The sequence below is a fragment of the Pararge aegeria genome, chromosome 22, assembly GCF_905163445.1.
Source record: "Pararge aegeria chromosome 22, ilParAegt1.1, whole genome shotgun sequence".
Taxonomy (NCBI): domain Eukaryota; kingdom Metazoa; phylum Arthropoda; class Insecta; order Lepidoptera; family Nymphalidae; genus Pararge; species Pararge aegeria.
In genome coordinates, this window is record NC_053201.1 from 6,382,144 (window position 1) to 6,405,597 (window position 23,454).

Sequence of the window (23,454 nt, forward strand, 5' to 3'; positions counted from 1 at the left end):
ACGTTAAGCCGTCGATCACGGTTATAATAACTTATTGTGGTAAACATTTTGTTAAAGCCCACCAACCCCCATTGGAGCAGCATGGTGGGTCTATGCTCTAAACAGTATCTCCAATGAGAGACAAGGACCGTGCCCAGCAGTGGGACATTAAAAGTGTTAATTTATTAAGATTGAAGACAATCATGATGAAACAGGCATGGAAAATATAAGCGAGCTTTTAATAAAAGTAACTGTTGACTTTAGCTTTTAATAAAGGTTATTGAGCAATTTTTAATAAATTAAACTTTTACATGCAAAATAAAATCACCAAAATGATAAAATTTATAAATTTATCTAATTGTATTTATAAAAATAAATAAATTATCACAAAAGTAGAGCTTACAAATTAAAGATTGAATTACACTGTAATATACACAGTCGATAAACAATTTCAATTAAAGTGGATTACAATAACAGACCTAGAGTAAATATTTGATTTAATATTTATTTCCAATTAAAATAAATTTAAGTCTTAAGTTACACCCATGTAGATAATTAATCACTTATTAAAATCCAAAATTACAAATAGTTCATAAAAAAAAGCATCATATACGGCTAATGTATTTTTAATTACTGTTTTGTATTAACTGATCTAATTTTAATTAATATTTCATTGCACTCGTTAATATGCATCTGAAGATTGTGACTCAATATAAGTTTTCCATACAATTACATTATGTTAGATCATCTTACTTGAAACTAATAATTACTTTTTTTTCTTTAATATAGTTTAGAATGATTAATTTGAAGTGTAGAATGATTCATAATCTCCGTAGCCTTAAACCATTGCTTGCTCGCAATCGAAGTCGTTTTGTAGTATACACGTACTTGAACTTCGGAGTAAAATGGGTCTTATTTGTATTGTATTAAAGCTCAAACTTCCCCACGATGCTTTAACACGGGCTTTTGACAGGTCGTTTGTAAATAAAAAAACAGAAATGCAGTGACAGAGTGACATTCGGTCCATTTTACTCTGACGATACAGAGTTTATTACTCGAAAACATCTCCTCTTGTATTAAGGCTACAGATAGGATTCCACGTGCGTGAGGATAAATGTAAGGAAAGCACTATTAATGCTGATTTGGAACCTCATCATAATTAAGTCAATCCAAATATGTCTAAGCATTAGACAATCGATATATGTTTAATGTGTATGATTTAAACACATCATATTTGTATGGACACATGTCCATATTGAACATCATATAAAAGGGTATGTATGAGAAGTTATTCGAATTATTTGCCGCAAACCAAATCTAAATCTCTTTAATTATGTTTATTTTATAACTTAGACGAAATCTGAACCTGTCTATGACTTAGACATAATCTCTTTCATAGCCAGTTCAATCTTCAGCTGTATACACGCAACCCTCTCTTGAAATATCTGATTTACTAAATTCAGTCTCTTTTGTTCCAACATTGCGTTTTCCTTCATCAACTTCTGCTTCAATTCTAGCTCTTCCGGTGTGAAATTCTCTTTATTTTCCTTACACTGAACGTTACCTTCCTGTTTATTTTTTAATGTAACGTGACTCCTTAACTTGACTATTTCAAATTGTTCCGAGTTAATTTTGGCTTGGAGTAACGATTTGAGCTGTAAATACTCGGCATTTTCTAATTGCAGTCTTAAAACTTTGAGTTCTTTTTCAGTTAATTTCGGTTTTTCTATAGACTTTTCTGGAGTGTCTATTTCGTCCACCGCTTCCGTCGGTTTAAAGTCGAAATTGTCTTCGAATTCTACTGGGAATGTTGGATCTGCGTTCGGAGATTCTTTTGTATCTTTTATTTGGAATGGTTCATTAACTAACAGGGGGGTTTTCATTTCTGGTTCAACAGGAGCTATACTCGCATTAATGGTTGCTAGTTCAATTGGCTTTGGTGCTACGTCAGTCGGTTGGGAATTTCGTCTATTGAGTTCGTCGTCTTGTTTATCGTCTGGCGGTTGATTAAGTGTAGTGGGTACTGCATTCGGTTCAACTGACTTCTGAACCGATCGGAGTTTTCTCTGCAAAGATAATTACAATTAAAAAAAAAAAAACATTTATTTCAAGTAGGCCTAGTTTATGAGCACTTTTGAAACGTCAAGTCAGTCTGTTTGTAGTGACTCTACAATAATATTATTGCCTAGACGGACTCCTCCTAGACGGCTGGACCGATTTTAATAAATTTTTTGGTATGCGTTTGGGTGGCACCCTGGATGGTTTAGATTCACAAATAAGCCCGACAGATGGCGCTGAGGTCAGCTAGTATATTATATATAAGGCGGGATTTAAAAACAGCGAAATCGGTTGCGGGCATGATGGGTATTAATTTAATGAAAGGTAATGTTTATTGCTCGATTATTAGCTCGCACTTAGCCGGTTTTAATTTACCTTCAGCTGTGTAACAATCCTCTGCGCCTCCCAAAGTTGCTGATCTCGCGCCGTAGTTATAAAACCTGCGTGCATCTCTGCGTGTATTTGATTCAGCAAGGATTCCTGCTTGCGTAACTCCTCGCTTATTTCGTTTGCAGTTTCGGGGAAATCAGCCGGGATCGATTGGAGAGGCGGGACATACCTGTAACGGTTTATTTTGATGGACTACAATATTAGATTGCTATATGACCTGGTTTAATGTGCTGGAGTCATACTCAACAAGTATGTATGCACCTGGGCATGAATGTAATGGTAAATCAGCAGTATTAAAAAAAAGAAAAATATTGATTTGTTGCTAACAGTGCGATGTCGCGTAGAAACCGATGAGGGGTTTTTCTACCATACTCCCTAACTTGTTAGCCTTCGACCATCTTAGGCTGCATCATCACTTACCACCAGGAAAAAGTGCAATCAAGGGCAAACGTTTAGTGGAATAAAAAAAAATTCAAGAAAGCCTTATATTATAAGCACTTTTGAAACTTTATTGATATTGGCTCGATGCCATGCGTGCGAGGTGTGATTACATTCTCGACTCTCTTATCGGCATTTACCAGTCTTGTGTGTAATGAAATGATCAACATAGCACACTAAAAAAAAAAAAGAACACTGAAATTTTTATATATATGTATAAAATATATCAATATCGACTGGGAATACTTAACATTGCTAACTCTGTATTTATTTTATTACCCCTATTAATACCAACAGGTACAAATTAAATCACCTATTATAACGGTTAATATTTAAAAAAATATGAATTATATTGCACTTTAATTTGGATGAAATGTAATTTTGTTAATTTATAATTGATACCTATTTAAATTTAATTAATCATTTTACATTATTTACATATATGAATATAACATTTGACGGAGCACTCAGGGCTACTGAAGACAGTGCCACTCACACATAAGAAGAAAGTAGAGGGAGAAGTTATAACCATATCACGACAATCGTGAGCTGGCACTTATTCAGAGCTAAAGTCGCATAAACAAGGTCTCTGACACAACTTCAGAGGATAACTGAGTGCGAAAAAATTAAAGACATACGAAAAAAAAAGACATAGCACACTAGTATGCTAATGTACCATTAAGGTGAGTTTACACTTACTTGGTCAGCCGTACTTCAGGGAATAGTTTGTCCGCTTTGGTGATGAAGTACGTGAGCAGGTTAAGCGACATGTTAAGCGCCGGACCCATTGCAGTCGCTACCGTTTGAATGTTCGCGTGATTTGTCTGGAAGAGAAGATTATTTTTTAATGTTTGATAACTTATACACAGAACAAGAGTTGGTTATGCAGATTATATAAAATGAAGAAAATCTCGAATACCAGTTATAAATACTTAATGATCGGTTTTTTATAACGCTTACAATGCTTAAATTTTTTTAAACTCGTACTGGAGGTTTTCTTCAATTTATATCACCTGCATACCTTTTATGCACGCCACTGGTGATAGCATACTGTGTAAGACTTCAGCGAGACCTTTCGATGTTTTCGAAACTCAGCTCTAACTTCTAGGAGTTATGTGCGTTTTGAACAATTAAATATAACTTGCTTTGACGGTGAAGGGAACATAGTGAGGAAACCTGCATGCCTCAGAGTTCTCCATAAAGTTCTCAAAAGGCGTGTCAAGTCTACCAATCCGTACCGGGACAGCGAGTCCTTCTAGTTCTAGTAGATCCTGATAAGTTATTCATTACGTAATAATTTTTTTAGTTATATATATATATATATATATATCATTACGTAATCATTTACTACAACTGAGAGGAACACGCTGTCCCGGTTCGGATTGGTAGACTTGACACGCCTTTTGAGAACTTTATGGAGAAACTCAGGCATGCAGGTTTCCTCACTATGTTTCCTTCACCGTCAAAGCAAGTGATGTTTAATTGTTCAAAACGCACATAACTCCTAAAAGTTAGAGCTGAGTGTCGTGGATCGAAACTATCGAAAGGTTGGTATGCTATGCCTTTTGACGCTACTCGACGCGTATCTAATAAAGTCACATGATTTTCATTTTAGGGCTGTATCTGATTTGTTTCACTAAAAGGTACATTTATTAGTTTTTAGTGAAACAAACGCGTGTACGCGTCGAGTAGCGTAGGTAATTTGATTTTTTATGAAATATACATAATATGCATCCTTCAATATTATTTCGTAACTCTGTGACACGTTGTATATTCCACTGAACTCTTTTACTACCATTGGATAGGCTGTAAACTCTTTGTTTTTGTCTCTAATAGATTGCCGCCATATTAGGCATATTTTAAATGTTTTTTTTTTTAATTAAAATTTACCTGCTCATTAGCGACGACGTGCTCAAAGTGTCGCATAAGCCAGCCAAGCAAGCTGTGGTTGCAGGCAGGCAGTTTGCCTACAAGAGCCACCATGGTCGCCTCTCTTTGCGGTTCAGCTATCGCAGTTGCCTGCTCGAACTGACCGTGGAGTTCTTGAGTCAGGATAGAGTCTGGCAATTCACTGTAAAATAATTATTTTAGTATGGTCCGATTGAAACTTTGTTTGTCTGTTTGTTTGAAAGCTAAGCTCAAGAAACAAAGTAAACACAAATACACAAGAAACTTAGAATAGAAAATAGGGCGTGAAAAGGATGCATTCTAGATTTAAATTAATTACTGTTTTTTTTTCCTTATTTATTTTTAGAATCTGTCTTTTATATTTATTTTGTGTTAACCTCTAAATTTTGTATATGGGTCCCCGACCTGAAATAAAATGATTTTATTTTTAAAGGCGGTCTTATCACTAAAGCGATCTTTACCAGCCAACAAGATGAAACGAAGGTCAAAGTTTATGTCTTCGCGGAAGTTAGCTGTGAGTATATCTTCGCGCAGGTCAACTGTATTATCCTACTGATTGGCTTATACCGAAAAGTGAAATCGCACGAAGTTCGAGAAGGCATAAAGTTTGAATCAGACTGGTAGTAGGTGAGCTTTTTATGCCAGAGCTCGTCTGGGGAAATACTACCACTTTCTTTTTTCTACCTACAGCAAGCTGCGTTCGGTTGGTCGGTCGGAGATTGCAGTCGAGGGCTAAAATATAATAAAACAAAAAAAAAATCGTAATAGATTTCGTAACAATAATGACATTTTTCACTAATAAGGCATAAGGCAATGCTTAAATAAGTAACGCCTAATCGGAGGAGATTCTTAGGCATACCAATTCCGTTCACCAACAGTTACGACCTAAGAGTTGGTGAAACGTTTTTTTCCTATAGACAACGCCAAAATCATTAGGCATTCGAATTAAAAAAAAACGAATGAACTCGCGGGTTACTAACTCATACCTGATAAAACTCTTCAGCATCGCACATGCTACTGGCACGTCCCAGTGGTACGGGAAGGTGGGTCCCCGGTCTGTGAACAGTTTGCGTAGCTGTGTCAACTTTATCTTGTCGGGCTCAGTTTTGTATATTTGGGGTGATTTTAGACCGTGCGCCTGTAATCAAAAATTTGACACTAGTAAATACGAGATAGGTTTTTTGGTTATTTTTTATTCCACTACAAGTTAGCAATGACTGCAATTCCACCTAGTGGTAAGTGATGATGCAGTCTAAGATGGTAGCGAGCTAGCCTGTTAGGGAGTAATGGACATCGCACCGGAACACTAAATCGCTTAGCGGCACGAGTATGTCGGTAGGGTGGTAACTAGCCACGGCCAAAGCCTCCTCCCAGACCAGAGCAGAGAAAATTGCCCCTGCCAGGAATCGAACCCGGGACCTCCTACTTCAGCGCTCACCGTTGCGCTAGGGCGGTCGTCGGAATAGGTAAAATTTTACCAATTACTTTAAAACCCGCGTTCTTCCACCGCGTTTATTACGGGTTTTTAAAAATCCTGTAAGTTTTTCCTGGGTATCATTCAAATTGATTGATCAGTTTTCTTGATGTGGATTAAGTAAGTAAGTGTAGGTGTGACATCCTGGTTTATTAATGCGAGCTAAGGGTTTGGTGGTTTTTTAAATCTGAAATATGAACTCACTTCTAGGAAGTCGATGCTATCCCGCACTACCAGGGGGAGGCCAGTGTCATCGTGGCATCGGGACCGTTCCACTGACTGCAGAAGGGGGACCCCGAAGATTGGCAATGCGACTGTAACAAAGTTAATCAGTTTTAACCAGGATCAGATCAAACTTCTATCACAGTAAGAATAAATAATAGTTTAAAAAAAAACTAATAAAGCACGCTTTTTATAGATAACCGAACTAAAAAATAGAAAATAAATTTTAATAAATTTAAATTAAGAATAGTGTAATTGACATTTTTATTTCAATAAATATAAATTAATAATAGTGAGAATAAAAAAAAAATATTTTATTGTAAAAAAAGCGTGGGGGATTTTTTTTCTACATCAATTCCGTGATAACTCTAAGTAACTGTAAATATTTTCTAAATTATTAATGTGTACGGTAAGAGCCCCATTACCCGCTTAGGAATCTATATTAAGACGTAAGTACCATAACAGTCCCTACGCGGGTGCTGCTAAGCTGAGTGCCCGATCAGAGTGTCTCTCGAAATGCAAGTTCTAATTATTATTTATAACAAACGGCCCATTAAAAAGTAACAGCTAACGCCCACTACCATCTAGTAGCTTAATGTTTTCTGTGGAATTAGTATTTTACCTTAGATTTCGCTGTTAGGTTCGCGAACTCCATCTGTTGGTAACGCCATAGGTTTTTTACATTTGGGTCTAGATGGCGCTGTAGTAATTGTAATTAATAGTTCGAAAAAACTAAAAAATACCTATATATATATTTTATTAAAGTCAAGTAAGTAATCAACACTATGAAAAGTACCTAAGGTCAATTTGCTATACTCCGCGGAGAATCTGTATGGTGTTATTTATAATATCTTCAATCCTTATACCCGTCAGATCTGTTTGGTGTGGAGTATAAGGATTGAAGAAATTATAAATGATACCTTAAGATTCTCCTGATTTTGCGCGGTGTATAGCAAACTAAGCTTAATTTTCATCGTAGGTATATCATGAAATTCCGCATAAGTATTCTTCTATCCAATATTCAAGTAATATATTAGAGTGGTGTAGCTATTCATATTATTACGATAAAAATAAAATCTGTATTTGCATGTCTCAATACGGGAGGGAATAGTAAAAGTTACGAGCGAAATCAAGCCGAGTCAGTGACATTTTGTAAACCTCTTGGGAGTAAATTAATATTGCGAAATTATTATACTTAATACATTTCCATGCGGCTGGGCACTTCCCTATATTACTTTTATGTTTATTAGACAGGTTAATGTCAAATTATCAGCCTCAATATACTGGAGCCATACTCTCGCATTGACGGATTTAGAGCTTAAACCCACAACGCTGCTGCAATGCGGTTGATAATGCTTGATCATGATCCTTGAGCTTGATCGGTGGCTTAACGAGATATCCGAGTCACGGTCACAAGGCCAATTAGCTAACCCTGTAGGTACCCCGTAGGTGCAGTGAATATCTTGATATAAAAAACGCAATTGTTACAAAACCGTTTCCAGTCCGCACCGAGAATCAAACCTCGGAACTTGTGTCTAACTGAATCTACATGAGTCATGACTAACAGCACTAACGAGGAAGGCATTTATATGTGTTAAGTTAAATAATACATCATTTCACCCCCTTTAGTGTCGCAAATCCTATACTTCTGATTTTAATTTAGCAAACGTCCCGTCAAAAGCCCACGGTAAACCATTGTAGGCAAGTTTAAACTTTAAAATTGTGTGCATAAGATCCATTTTACTCCAATGTTGTTCAAGTATTATAAAGGTCCATTTAACGCAAATGTTGGACTAAGTTTACGGTGTAGAAATTTTTATTGAACCCATTTTACATCAACTTTTTATCAAAGAATTAATCCATTATTCATACTTTGACAACGAGTGCAATTTAACACATTTCAATACCTACTAAAGTATTAAATAAGTGTTTGTGGTTTTTAGAGTAAAATAATATTTTAAACTTACCTGTAGGTACATTACAAAACAACTTTTTTATCAATCCTTTTAGGTTCTAAAATGTTAAGATATCAAAGAATACATAACTTTGATTTTATCTTTATCGCGTATGTACTTAAAATATAAATAGTCCTATTTTACCGGAAATTTTAAGTCATTACAAATAATTACTGCAGTATAACCAAGTGCCTAATTATAACGTCCATAATACACCAGTAAACCCTAAAATTCAAGCAGCAACAGAAAAAAATCTTTTGTTTGAAATACTGAAATGACTAAATGACTGTATAACAACGTAAACAACAGTCAGAATTCCATTAAAAATATATATAACCTATGGAATACTATGAATCGTAACAATATAAAAATAGAACGCTATCTGTTGTTACTGATATAAAATGTGATAATTTACACGCACTAAAATAGAATATATATAAAAAAATCCTTACCGCCAATTTCGAATCCGTGCAAAAAAGGATTCGTGCAATGCATGATCACACTGCATGAACCTATAGATTGTGCTCGACTAGAGTTCAAGATTAAAGCAGCGACGACGCATCGTAAGGTTGGGTCACACCTTATCAGTCCGTCATTGTAATTTACCTTGAGTCAGTGTTTTGTTTTGTCATTAGCGCAGATAAAATTTTCGCGTTTTATCTTTTGAAACGTGATTTTGTCGGTGGTAATACGTTTTCGTGTAGCACGCCTATTTTATCAGCCAGGCAGGGGTATTCAAATAAAAGTAGCCAGTAACTATAAAAGTTAATTTGTTTATGTGACGCAATATAACGCAAAAAATTGTGAATATGAGACTATAACATGTATAGTAGTGCTGACTAATAAGGAAACTTTTCTCCCCGGGGAAAGGATAAAATTTCATCTTTTCCCACAGTTTTATCAACTCTCCGAACATTGGCGCACAAGTGGAAATATTATCAAAAAAATATGAGTGTAGTAATAGGCGGGAGTAAACTTTTCCTGTTACCTGTTTGTTTTCGTCCCTTTCGTCTTGTGAGGGAATTTCGTCCCTTGTGAAGGGATATAATAAAAGAAATTAAAATACTTCAAAAGAACGTAAAATACCTAGAAGCGTAGTTATTTCCGTACTCGATAAAGAAATACTTGAACGTCGTAGTAAAATAGGTCTTTTAGGTCTTTACCTACAATTCATTAGTTTGAAGAACAAATGTTAGCAAATCTGCCTTTGAATTTCACAATATAGATAATGATATTATATTATTATATTTATATTTATATTTATTTAGTTTTATTTTTATATGTATTTAGTTTTTTTTTAGAATATTTATTTTTCATCGGTTACGATGTTTATCTGCGAGATAATACCTACTGCGGTATGTTAACCTTTTTATCCAGCTAAAGAAAAATAGTAACCATAAAGTGTAGCTACAAAAATCCGAGTAGCCAATAAATTGGAAATGCTGGTCACTTACCTCCTAGTGTAAAGATTTCTTCAAAGGGCACTCCCGACGTGACAGTAGACGGCATCTTCGTTAGCTTCCTATCTTTCTTATCTTTATCCTTTTCCTTTACTTTGTCCTTTTCTTTTTCCTTCACCTTTTCCTTTTCTTTGTCTTTCACCTTATCCTTGTCTTTATCTTTAACCTTTTCTTTTTTGTCATCTTTCAATTTCTCCCTCGATTCGAGTTTGAATTTCGCCTTTTCCTCTTTCTCCTGTAACGAAGAGAGTTTTAAGACTATGAAAGCTGTTTAAAATAAGTATTAATCTTTATTCTCAAATATTAATGTAGTACATTTTGTATGAAATGAATATCGAATGTTATGAAAATTAAGCCTAATTTTTTATGGAATTCCGCAAAGTAACGCTCGCCTCTATCCAATATATAAATATTGAAATTGCATCTTTCCAACATCAGCATTTTACAATTTAACAATAATTATTATCTATATTGTGAGATGAAAACAGAGGAACCTTTACATTTAAGAAAATTTTTGGCAAGATTAAAACCTCCTTTGGAAAAGTTATGCGAACTATAAAGTACATAAATACATTTTTGTATAAATCAAGCTTGAATACAATGTGCTACATACTAGCTTCCAGTCACAAAAAAAATGTGCAACTTCTTTCTTTGATAAAGAATGAGGATATTCTGAATGAGAATATTCTGAATACATCTGCGTAGCTCTTTTGATTGTATAGGCGTGGTGCTATATTGTGTTACGTTGTGTGATTACGTCAAAAGTGCGTATTTATGCGATAGCGAAAAAAAAAATAGCAAAACAACCGATTTGCTGTCATTTTTTCCGAGTCCCGTTATCTGTCTCCGAAAATCCTCATCATTTATGACAAATTTAAATGGTACCATTTCTGTATAATCCCTTAGCGAAATAAAGATTTATGTTGCAAATGCGTCCGAATACGATTCATGCTCGAATATACACAAAGAATCCGGATTGACATCTCCTTCTCCTTTGTTAAGTCGATTAACACAACTTTTTATTTACGTCCTATTGCAAAAAGCCCACGTTAAAAACACCACAGAAATGTCTTCACTGTCCGTCAAATTACGTACTTAGTTTGATACCAAAAATATGCAATGTCAATCAAGCAAAGACATAAGAGACACCCGTCTTCGCAAACGTGCCTGTCGCACTACAGCACGCACCTTGGCATCTTGATTAAGATGCGAATTATGTCGTTATTTTGCAACCTAAAGGTTCTCATTGTCGTTCGCTCATAACTGATAGCCACCGTGATCAAAGATCACGCGCTAGTGATCATATGTTTTATTAAATATCAACGAAATATGAATAAGTAATTTGGAACTCATCTGAGTGCTAGTGCGAGATTTTTCATCTATTCGATCGCGTTAAAGTTAACTATGATTTGTATGGCATCGAAAGAGCGCCATCTAGGGACCAGAGATGGCACTCTTTCGACGCCATGCAAATCATAGTTAACTTTTATGCGATCGAATAGATGAAAAATCACGCACTCAGCACACTGTTGTCACGTTGGCAATCTTTAGCAGTGCAAGCATCATCTCATGCTTTAGTGATAATCAACAATGGTTATAGCCTATTGTTGATTATCCACTGCCAGACTAAAGGACTCTACCAACGCGAGGGTTTGCCCATAATCGGCCAAAGGGTTGGTGATCGCAGTAGATGGTAATAGCAGCATAGAGGACATTGCTGCCCGTTCTATGTTATATTCAGTGGCGTGCACTTCATACATGCACAAAAGCACTGAATACCCAATTTTTTTTATATAACCCGTATTGGAGGGGAATTTTTCATTTCATGCCATGTACCTGCTTTATGCATACCCTGGTCAGAAATCCTGTGCACGCCACTGGTTATATTCCCTTAGTCGCCTCGTACGATACCCGCGGGAAGAGGACGGGTGATGACAATTGTAGAAGATACAAAACCTTAATATTAATTAGTCTTATAAGCTCTTACAGACCAATTATTATGTGAAACACTAAAGCGTAAGTTATAACTATCTCATTAGAAAAAACATAATGTGTGGAAAATATTACGTTTCTTATAGTAAGAGAGTAATAATTACCAGTCTACTGTCCCAATTAAATTGAAATTAAAAACCATAATACAATATACTAATATCATATCCTTTATAATGTTTAATATGATCTTTCATTAATTTGTCTTATAAATAGGTATCCATTAATTATGTATCTAGTATCTATCTAGTTAGTGTAAGTGGCCCTGCCGTACTAACAAGACTCATGCTTTTTGCTGTAAGGCATCATCGGATTATGAGGAACCCACGAGAACCAATAAGCGATATCTGTATTGGGTGATTTCAAACCAAATAATAAATAAATAAAAAAATAAAATAAAAAAAAAAACCCAAACCAAATAATTCATATAAAATTCCCACCTGTGTTGGGCGTTAAGATCTCAGAAAGCAAATAACTACTCTCTTGAAAACCAGTTTTCTATGTTCTTGTATCGTTAGTAGAGACTATTTATAACGTGTCACATATAACCAAAACTGAAAACTTCTGTGTAAAGACAGTATGAAAAGGTGTCAAGGGTCAACTCTCGACTTTTGCAATTATGGTTGAGGTGGTTTTTTGTGGTAGAAATTTACTCTTTGTAATGCCCCTGGTTCATTATTTTTTATATCAGAGACCACTATACCAAATTTTATATAAATCCGTTTTAGTTTCAGTATTCCATTCAGACTGACAAAAATGAAATAAAAATCTGTTTTTGACTCAGTATTGATTATAAAGCAACCCCCGGTCAAAATTTTGAAAAAATATTAAATGTACAGAAATCGTCACGTTACAGTTTTATTATAAGTATATATATAAATAAAATTAAAAGTTACAAGCTTAATAAAGGTAAAATTTCGAACGGCAAAGGAACTGGGAGTGATTGAAGGGATACTATTATTTTGAAAATCGACCCCTAGCGGAGTGAAGTGGGGTTGCAGGATTGTATTTCATAGTTAGCTACATGATAATTCAGAAGGTGTCCTGGCATACGGAAGGTTATATGAAAGTCCTATGGGATTCACGTGATAGAAGATTAACATCATGAGTACGATTATATCAAGGGAATTTACGTATCGGAAGTAATACTTGGAAAGACGATCTTCTGTTGAACCACTAGCATGAAAAAACCTCCCAGAATTCTAGGAAATAGTCAGTGCCGTGCACTTCATACATGCATAAAAGCACTGCATACCCAAATTATTTTATATAACTCGTATTGGAGGGGAAATTTTCCATCTTATGCCATGTTCCTGCTTTATGCATAACCTGGTCGAAGACCCTGTGCACGCCACTAGACATCGTTAATAAGTGTGGCATAGCGCCGGAATGGATACGCAGAGATCTTAATTATTCTGGGGCTATAGTAGAGTGTCCACCAATTCGCACTGGGCCAGCGTGGGAGGAGACCCGTGCCCTGTAGTGGGCTGTTAATAGATTGATATGATAATAGTAGAGAATGGTCTGGGTAAAAATAAGAAGGAGTAAGAAGCTTGTGCGGAAATCAGTAAAGGTCACAAAGCAGCGGCCACAAAAACACGCAACTTTTTAAGTAGAAATAGTACCATTTCGATACATGTGTATAATACTATTACGAAAGATACAAAAAATAAATATCCCCCTGGCAGTCATTCTTGCCACAAATGGCCGCACGAGGGGTTTTTACAGTTTAATTAAATCAATAACCTTAATAACACCGAGCTGTGTTCCCCAATCATTTATATATTGTTTTAATTCCCGACCCGTTCGTATGGAAATTTTCCCAATTATATCTAAGGGTAACGACTTTGACGACGCGCGACGTCACGGCTGTCGGTCTCAGAATTTTTTAACTATCAGACGCGGCGCGACATAAATAATAATAAAAATGTACAGGAATATTTGATGGAAACTCTATAATCTAGTAGCTATCAGTCCGCATTCTTCGTCCGCGTTTATAACGGTTTTTTAAATATCCCGTGGGAACCGTCTGTCTTCCTCGCATAGGAAGTAGGCTATGTCACTCTCCGTCTTTTCAACTTATCAACTCTATGCCCAAAATCAAGTTTATGAATTGATTGGTTAGGGCTTAGAGGAAAGACAAATAAATCAACAAACACATTTTCGCATTTATAATTTTAGTATGGATGTACTAATATAATAACGATTTTTTGTTTATTTATTTGTAATCGACAAACTTTGACACTACTTGATTAATAAATTATTTTACTATTAGGTAAATATAAGTAACAGAGACTACATTTTGGCATAAAATAATAATATTCGTAAACCAAGCCAGACGAAATCGCGCTAACGTGTTGCTTTATTGCGCTGAATAAATGATTCGTCATACATAAATGCTATGCATACCAAAAATATTGTTTTTTGGTCGATCTAAAAAAGTCCACGATTACCTTTATCTCTATAGCCATAAATAAGCCACAATAAGAAAATTTTCAATAGTCGTTTTCAAGCAAAAAATATTAATCCTTGAATAAGAAATTCAATTTATTATTAAGACAATCTTAAGTAGATAAACCTTGCCTTTTACACCATGTTATTGGTCACAAAGGTAATTAAATAATGTTTTTTTTTTATAGATGATCGATAGTTGAGAACCTATTGTAACACGAGCATTGTGACAAATCTCAAAAACTTCAACATGACTATGCTATGCTAGGCTTGTCAGGAGACATTTTTCTCCACGGGGAAAAGGCAACATATTTACGAGTATCTTCTCCTACAGTTTTATCCACCCTCTGAGTATGGGCGCACGGGGGGAAATAATATCAAAATAATAGCCCTGCTGCTGTACTTTGGCCGGCGAACAAGTAAATTGTAGCCCTTGTCAGTTGATATAATCGGGGGATAATTTTTTTCGTTCCTGCCTATATTCTTCGTGATTTTATTGCTGTCCGTTGAGGCCTAGGATAGGGCCGAAGTGCAACGCGTTTCTTTGCAAACATTCTACACTAACGTGCGCTGTTCCATGCATAATGTACTGAAATGATTGTAGAAAGATTTTGCAATCGGACATGCCATGACGTGCAATAATAATGGACTTCAAAAAAATGCGAAGGTTATCGTGTCGATGCATTGCCAAACGTCTTAATGGCTCCCGGGTGGCAGATTTCAGGGCAGGACATTTCAGTAAAAAGTCAGCAGTCAAGTTTTATTTTTAACTACGACCCGCCACGGCTTCGCACGGGTGCAATATTGATACTTATGTGGCGCCCCACATAAGTATTAATATTGCACCCGTGGTTTGGAGTGATTTATAATACAATTCCGTGGTAAAATAATTTAATCTATCTCGTAAAGTTTAAGTGGCGTTTGAATGTAAGAGCACAAAAATCACACTACGAATTTACTAATTACTTTTCTTTTCTCTAATATAATATGCAGGTTGACTACATTAAAACTTTCCTTTTGAGTAACTCTATATATTGCTGAATACAGCATTAGAAACCGCTGCGTAGTGTTACAGTAATTTTATACAGTGGGTAAATAATTTTACTTTTGATAACTATAATTTCATATGGACAAAATGAAGATATTTTATTAAATTGATTAGGATTTATGTATATAAATGCGCCAAAAATAATTATTTAATTAATTAATAGTTTTAAAATAATTAATAAATAGAAATAGTTCAATTATATTTGATTCACAACCAATTGTCGTGAATTGAGTTTGTGGGTATTTTAATATAAATACGGGAGCATTTTTGATACACTCCAGCCTTGTATGACGCTAGACGATGCTGAGATAATTCACGGTGTCACACTTAGTCGTTATCTGAAGTTAAAAATAACTAAGAGTACAAACATCTTTGTCTTATATGTACTATGTAAAGATGGACCTTAATAATTCTTAAGTACAAACTTTTATATTTTTGGACTCCTAAACTATGACTATACCAGTATACAAAGTCTAAAAGAATTACGAAATAATGTTGAAGGATACATTAGATATTATATATCTCATAAGAAGTAACCATAAAAACATCAAATCAAAAGAAGCATATTTATTTTTCCATACAAACAAATTCAAAACATTCTTCAAATTGTTTACTTATGACAACCCTATTGATAATAAATGACCGACACACGCATAGTACCTACGCGTCGCGTACCTAATAAAGTGACAGGAGTCACATGATTTTAATTTTGCATGGGATCTTAGGGCTGTATCTGATTTCTTTCAGTAAAACTATTTTACATTTTTTTTTTAATATACTACGACAATACACACATCGCCATCTAGCCCCAAAGTAAGCGTAGCTTGTGTTGTGGGTACTGAGATGACCGATGAATATTAAATATTTATATAAATAATATACATAAATACTTAGAATATACATATAAACACCCAGACACTGAAAAACATTCTTGCTCATCACACAAACATTTTCCACTTGTGGTAATCGAACCCACGGCCTTTGACTCAGAAAGCAGGTTCGCTGCAAACTGCGCCAATAGGCCGTCAACTATGACAGTGGTTTACTCAGAAACTATTAGGTTTTCGGTTTCACAGATAAGTCTCAGACACACAACATAATGTACCTCTAAATCCTATGAAGTATTATTATTTCGGTTTAGTTCGTGTGCTTTTATAAGAGCACACTATACCTATTACAAGGCGCGAGACCTATTTTCTAGGATTCTGTGTACATCGTGCAATAAATAAACTTACCCCTTGTATATCGAATGATTTTGGTTTATAACAATATAAATTTTAATAATCATACTTATAGACAGTGTGATCTTCAAGTGGAAAATTTTATTATTGCATCAAGCGGTGAATAATGCTTTATATACTCAAAACATTTGTCTGGTTGGAGGCTTCGGCCACCGCTAGTTAATATACTATCGACAAAGACACACAACAAAGCATTCCGATACGATGCTGCGTGAAAACCGATACTATTGTATCAAGGACCAGGTGAGATTGCAAAGGCTTACTTGTAAGTACAAAAGAAAAAAAAACACGAAACACCCACAACTTGAAACAAATATTCTAGTGCTCATTGAAACATCACGATGAGAAATAATGTCACATGGTAATAGGTATAATGACAACAATCCAACTCTCAAAGACTTCCGCTTCATAGGTACCCAAAAGTAGCATTATGTCCAATGTTGGGACGGTAACCAACTCTTCGTTTTCCGTTTTTAAAGTTTGAAACACAATAACAACATTAGCTCCTTCTCCATTTAAAAAAAAAAATACATGAAACTTGCAAATAGGCTGGCGTCTACCGTGCAGTATTAATTAATTCAATGCAGTAAACACGCAATTTGTTATGACAAATAAATCGAACGGTGAACACCTTAGAAAAAACGTTGCGAAGGTGATGCATGTCGCGATCACAGAATACAACTGAATAAACCATGCGGCCGTCGAGAGTAGGCTTACCATATCTCAGGATTTGTCCTGATATTTCAGGATTTTTTTTTACTCTTATTCTAGAGTAAAAAAATGCGGCAGCTGGATTTTGCAAATCTTATTAAATGTAACTTATATTTTTGAATTTTTAATAAATATAGCTTACGTGTTTAGAATTCAAATTAAATATAGCTTACATTTTAAAAATCTCTCTAATAAAAGTAAAAAAAAAACTAATAATATAACAACATATTTACATATACATATTAACATAATTGCACAAATAAAATCAAAACCTAATCCTTTCGAATCATACTTCATATGCCAAGATTTTATATTTAAGAAAGGTTTTTTCTTTAACTATTGTTTTTTTTAAATGCCCCACATGTTATGTTCAATACGTCTTAGAGAAAGTTCTCAAACGGTTTAAAATCACTGGATTTTTCAATGGAAATGAGGTATTTTCTGCGGACTTTCGATATTTTCACCTGGTAACCCTAGTCGAGAGACTGTAGGCAGTCGCTACAAGGTCGGTGCTACCTACTCAACAGTGAAATTATGTTTGGATGAACTAATGTGCCATGAATTGTTTTATATCCTTCGGTTGTAAACAAACTTTACTTTTAGAATAATCAATAGACGGGAGGGGGACGAGAGGTAGATATGTCAGGTGAATCTTAGGCGGAGTTCTATAGAACGTCCTTTGTGATACGTACCACTACGTTCATTCATCATCATCATCGCGACAACCAATGGACGTCCACATCTGGACATAGGTCTTTTGTAGGGAGTTCAAGTGACCCCCTGCGATTCGGTGGTGTCATCTGTTCACAACGTCGGGGTTCTACCAACGCTACATTTATTTTCGTAGTTTCAGCACCTTGGGAAGTCCTGCTTTTTGAGTCCAAGGCCGTGGGTTCGATTATATCAGCTGGAAAACGTTTCTGTGATGAGCACGAATGTTTTTCAGTGTCTGGGTGTTTATCTGTATTTATGTAAATTATTCATAAAAATATTCATCCGTATCCGTATTTCCACGCGGCATCGTACCGAAACGCTTAATCGCATGGCGGCAAGTATTTGTCGGTAACTAGCCGCGGCATAAGCCTCCCACCCAGCATTCGTTCTGAATGCATAAAATACAGCATTGTCGTAACGTGAGTTTTCACTGCTAGATCCAAAGACAAAATTTCCGAAATCCATCAAAACCTTGCCTTTACTTATTATATCATTAAAAACATATATAAATTGATTTTGTTATACAACAGAATCAATTTCTAGACAGACGGAGAGATAGAAGCCATGGGCTCCTTCATTGCAGCTTGACACTTGGCATTATTAAAATTTAAACGCTGATAAAATCAACAAAATCACAGCTTAGCTAAAAGCATTAAATCTGGTGCAAAGAAGGTTGCCATTATAACAATAGCCGTCAGTTTTGCTGATCTGACTCATTATGTGTCGACATCTGATACCGGCATTATGCTGGCACGGTTTAGAAACGCCGGGTTCAAGGTTTTATATCTAGCTACTATATCTATACAAATAAATAAAATTGAGTGTCTTTTAGTATCACTTTCAGTAAGAGCGTTTCACTAAATACATATATGTATGTTCTGTACTTAAATTTTTGTTTTTGTGCAGCGGCGTCTCGGGCTTATCCCACACTTTGAAAAATTGTAGTAGCGGAGTAGTTTTATTTTTTCGTTGTTAAAATTTATTATTTACTAGATGTGCCTTGCGGCTTCGTCCGCGTTATTTCGGGAGGCAGCGTACTGCTACATAGGCTACACCTATAGTCTTATGAGAGTTTGAGATTTTTTCACAAACATTTTTTTATCTTACGTAATTTTTTTTTCAATGAAAAATATACTATGTTATTTCTAATACCTCCAAGAATATGTATAAAAAGTTTCATGTAGATCGGTTCAGTAGTTTTCGCGTGAAAGCGCAACAAACAAACTTACACATTTATAATATTAATTAGGGAAAGTAGAGATTTTGGTTTCTTTAGTTTCATAGTAAGGATATTTTATTATTTGCGCCTATTTGCCTTACTATTTATTTCAACTAGCTAGGTTAACGCGGGCGCAGAGGCAATTTTCTCAACTTGTAAGTACGCTTCTGGCTCACGCTTTGCCCCTATTAGCTCATGGAGTGAATTAATATACTTAGCGAGCGACGCGGAGTGCCAGGTATTGTGTAGAATGTCAGGTGAAAGTTAGTCTTAAAAAAAAATCAGGAAATTAAGAAGTAAGAGGTCTAGTTTTTACTAATTTTATAATATTGAATGAAAGTTTATTATCTTTCTTAATACCCTGGTTAATAAAAAAAATATTAGAAGGATACTGGGCTTTTTATTTTTTGATTAAGATTAAAAAACGCTAGTTTCCAAGTTTTCCTGTTTTACAGCCTTTAGTTCCATAAAGGATTTTTAAATAACTAAACTAAATAGATATAGTTAAATTATAAGCATTTCCTAATTGTGTTTACAAGTAAAGATTAAAAATATTGTATGCAATTTTTTCACCTCAAATGATGTATATGTGTACCTACCTATATTATTTTAAAAAAAAAAACTAGTTATAATAAGACTTAATGAAATATTGAAGAATATTAAGGCTAATCTGGTATACTGAAATAATGAGTAACCACAAGTATTGTATAAGAACATAATTAGATCAGACTGAATTAGTTACTTGAGTTACCTATTAGTACAAATATTAAGTAACCTACTTTTGTAGAAAACTCTTCTAAAGTTAATACATGAGAAAATATATTTTGTACAATTGGTAACCTTGTTTAATAAAACGATGAAACAAATAAAGAGGTATCCATTTATTATTATTAATTTTCTATCATTTATCCTTTTTAATTTTTTTTTAAAGTCTTAACAATGCTTAAAAAAAAACACTAATAAAAATTTATAAAAAAAAACATCCACCCGCCGCTTGCGGGGCTTTTGAATGCCCAAGCAACCTGCGGTCATGGCTCCAGAGTGAGGAACCTCCTCACAATACGCGCCGTTTCAAGTACTACTGCCTTCTGTATCCGACCCTTGATCCAACAACCAATTGCCTGGTATTCTTCTACTTTTCGAAATACCAGATCATATCTACCGCGCACTTGCACATTATGGAACAATCTTCCATCTGATGTGTTTCCTCAAAAATACAATCTAGGATTGTTCAAGGGGCGGATAAACAAATTCAACAAACCCAGCAACGCATCGGTGGCTCCACTGGTGCGGCAGATGTTTATGGGCGGCGGTGATCACTTACCATCAGGTGACCCACTTGCTCGTTTGCCCGCTATTAATATTAAAAAAAAAAAAACTAAGCGAAAGCTACTTAAGATGTTGGTCGAAGCTTTTCTCGAGAAGACCATTGACTGAAACAGCAATCGGAACACTTGTGCCATGCCACTTTGTCCATCTGCCACTTGATTAGTTTACTAACTACTAAAGCTATCAACATGAAATTGTTAATAGTTGAAATATTAGTAATAGTGTTCAAAATAAGTCTAAAGTAAACAAAAATATCTAATATTATTTTTAATTTTTATTTAAAGGGGAAAAGGAAATTGTTATCTTCCTAAGTTATCCTTTAATTTATCAAAAAATGTGAAATGTGATTAAATACTAGAAGATTTAAGTAAACTTTACAGGACTCTAAGTAGCATGATTTTTTTTAGATATCCACAATTAACATGTACAAACAAAGTAATTCATTTTTCAATGCTTTTTCTCCTGGATTTCCCCATATTATATGGCCAGTTTTTTATTTATAAGGCACTTAAAATTGACGGAAATTCCACCTAATTATGATGGAAGAACCATAGCCTGAAGAAACGTTTCTAACCTGCCCTTAAGCCAGTTGACAAATTTTCAAATTATCAAATTGGCTGTCACTAGGAGTCAAACCAGGACTACTTTGATATTGTGGCATTCAACAATACACTTCTATGGTCTATAAAAAAAATTACCTTGTACCTATGGTTTTGCTAGTAAGTTAAATAGTAAAGTTAGAAAATATTTTAAAGTGTAATTATTCAAACTTACCTTATCCTTTTCCCTTAGTTTCTCTCGCTTTTCTTTCTCCTTTTTCTCCTTCTCCCTTTCCTTTTCTCTTTCCCTTTCCTTCTTTTTCTCCTTTTCACTCAGCTCTTTCAGTTTGGTTGTATCTTCTAGTACCTTTTCTTTGTCCCTGGACTTTTCTCTTTTCTCCTTACTCTTTGTTGGAAACTTAAAGGATTTTGTCTTCTTTGTTTTAGATGGGCTTCTGGGTAAAAATAATATTAACAAGATTTTATGTTGTATATTTTCTATATTATTTACTATTGTATATAATTATGTGAGATAGAACTAGACACTGCAAACCCTCCCACCTGGCAAGGTACCACTTATGACTTGTTTTTTGTAGATTTATAGTATATAAAAGTAATCTTTGCAGAAAGAAACACTTAGTACTACTAACAATTATTGCCTTTTTATTTATTGAAACCACATCTTTAATACTACATTTCCCACTGAACACAAATAATATATTATTTAATATTCTGTAAAAATCCTTCTGTAAAGAAGCCTATAGGGCCTAGATTACTCCTTGCAGATTGGTTCAGCTTCCTGTAGGTATTTGGGTAATTTATACACTACAATAAAACAGAGAAAGTAGTATAATAGGTAAAGTTTTTTTAAATGGTCTTATTATTTATGGATTGGGTTTATTAACTTTATAAAAAAAATCACTATCTGCATGTATGACCATGAGAGCAAATTGAGCCATCAACCCCAGGTCTCAGTTATTATCATTACTTCATAATTGTTCCATCAAGCTTTGGAGCAGTACAGTAGAACTCCCATGAGCAAGGAGTCCTATTTCCAGCAGTGGGATGTTAATAGGTTGAGGAGGATGATGGCAAGTGATGATACCATCAAACATTGTAAGGCGATGGCATCCTAAGAAGAAGCCCTTGGCATTTCCTTTATTGGTGGGTTGGTGATGGAAGTTACCACAACAATATTGTCTACCACCAGACCACACCAGGGGAAATTCAAATAAAATTAATTCCTAAATTCTCAATATAGAATGGTGATTGGTATAGATTGGAGTAGTTGTTGCTTACTTAGTATCTGTATCTTCTTCTGGGGAGCTTTCACCTTCAAGTGCAGCATATCCCCTGTCTTTCTTTGATTCCTTTTTGTCTTTCCTTCGTCCTAGCAAATCCTTTTTGCTTGGTTTCTCATGCTCACCACCATCACTAACTGGTAAGAAAAATGATTGGTATAGATAAGTTTGCAGTCATAGGTATAGATAAGTTTTGTTGACTGCATTGCCACTCATATTTGGGTTAAACTGTATCTCTGGCTGCTCTTGAACAATATATAGGATAGTTATGCATAGAATATATTCTTCGTTTTCTTTCTGAATAACATGGTTGCTTGGAAGCATCCGATCCTGCTTTCATCTCTCACAAGATAGAAAAATGAATGTTAAAATGTAAATTATTGATGTTGGAAAAGAGCGAATGTTGATTTTCTTGCTAGCTTTTTATCATTAGAATCTGCCTTCCGAACCGGTTGTAGAGTCACTACATATTGACAGACTTGACGCAGTAGGAAATAGGTAAACAGAGAAACTACCTAGCATTAATTACGTTTGTGGGCTTGAACTGCTTGAAGTAATGTAAGCATAATAAGATCTGGATTTATTTATTTAATTGAAGTAATATGTCTTAATCAATCTGGTTACAGATCTGAAAATTTGCGTATGAAAAATAAATTATAAATCAATATAGCTTACAGTCGCTCTCGTTGCTCTTTCGGCCGCTTTCAGAGGCGTATAGGCCTGGAAAGTCCTTTTCTACGTCAGGACTTTCAAAGTCCATCGTTATTTATATTTTGTCTTGAATACTAATAAATACCAATCATTTGTTTCTTTTTTTAGTTTTTAGCAAGTTTACCTACTTTTTTTTTTTTTTTAATAAACTGTTTTGTCATTTTGAAAGTTTCGTTTATGGAGTGTAGAGGTACTACACTCCATAGTTTCGTTATTTTCACCTTTCAGCTTTGGATTCTAACCTTTTTGATAAGATCAGATGATGAATCTGCAACAGTCCTCAATAAAAGTGGAATAGCATTACAAAAGAAGTTAAT

The 23,454-nt window shown here is 34.8% G+C and overlaps 1 protein-coding gene across 3 annotated transcripts; it reads right to left on the reverse strand.

Annotated features, from left to right (window-relative positions):
- Positions 1-464: 464 nt before the first annotated feature.
- Positions 465-23,287, reverse strand: LOC120633670 (ralA-binding protein 1). 3 transcript variants are annotated; one of them, XM_039903975.1, is made up of 10 exons: positions 23,102-23,287; positions 22,425-22,563; positions 21,361-21,580; positions 9,879-10,119; positions 6,452-6,561; positions 5,760-5,911; positions 4,756-4,936; positions 3,565-3,689; positions 2,413-2,596; positions 465-2,045 (listed from the first exon to the last, which is right to left on the reverse strand). In XM_039903975.1, exons 1-10 carry the CDS (start codon positions 23,184-23,186, stop codon positions 1,350-1,352), a joined length of 2,133 nt encoding a protein of 710 aa, XP_039759909.1. In that variant the 5' UTR covers positions 23,187-23,287; the 3' UTR covers positions 465-1,349. The 3 variants fall into 3 exon arrangements, with proteins under 3 accessions (XP_039759909.1, XP_039759911.1, XP_039759910.1); XM_039903977.1 differs by lacking the exons at positions 21,361-21,580; positions 22,425-22,563; positions 23,102-23,287 and adding an exon at positions 17,245-17,317; XM_039903976.1 differs by lacking the exons at positions 21,361-21,580; positions 22,425-22,563; positions 23,102-23,287 and adding an exon at positions 16,877-17,203.
- Positions 23,288-23,454: the final 167 nt, after the last annotated feature.

Coding starts and splice junctions, on each gene's coding strand:
- LOC120633670 (XM_039903975.1), bottom strand. CDS start 23,186: ATGGACTTTGAAAGTCCTGACGTAGAAAAGGACTTTCCAGGCCTATAC. Junction 21,581..22,424: donor GAAGAAGATACAGATACTAA/GTAAGCAACAAC, acceptor ATTTTTACCCAG/AAGCCCATCTAAAACAAAGA. Junction 10,120..21,360: donor AACTAAGGGAAAAGGATAAG/GTAAGTTTGAAT, acceptor TCTTCGTTACAG/GAGAAAGAGGAAAAGGCGAA.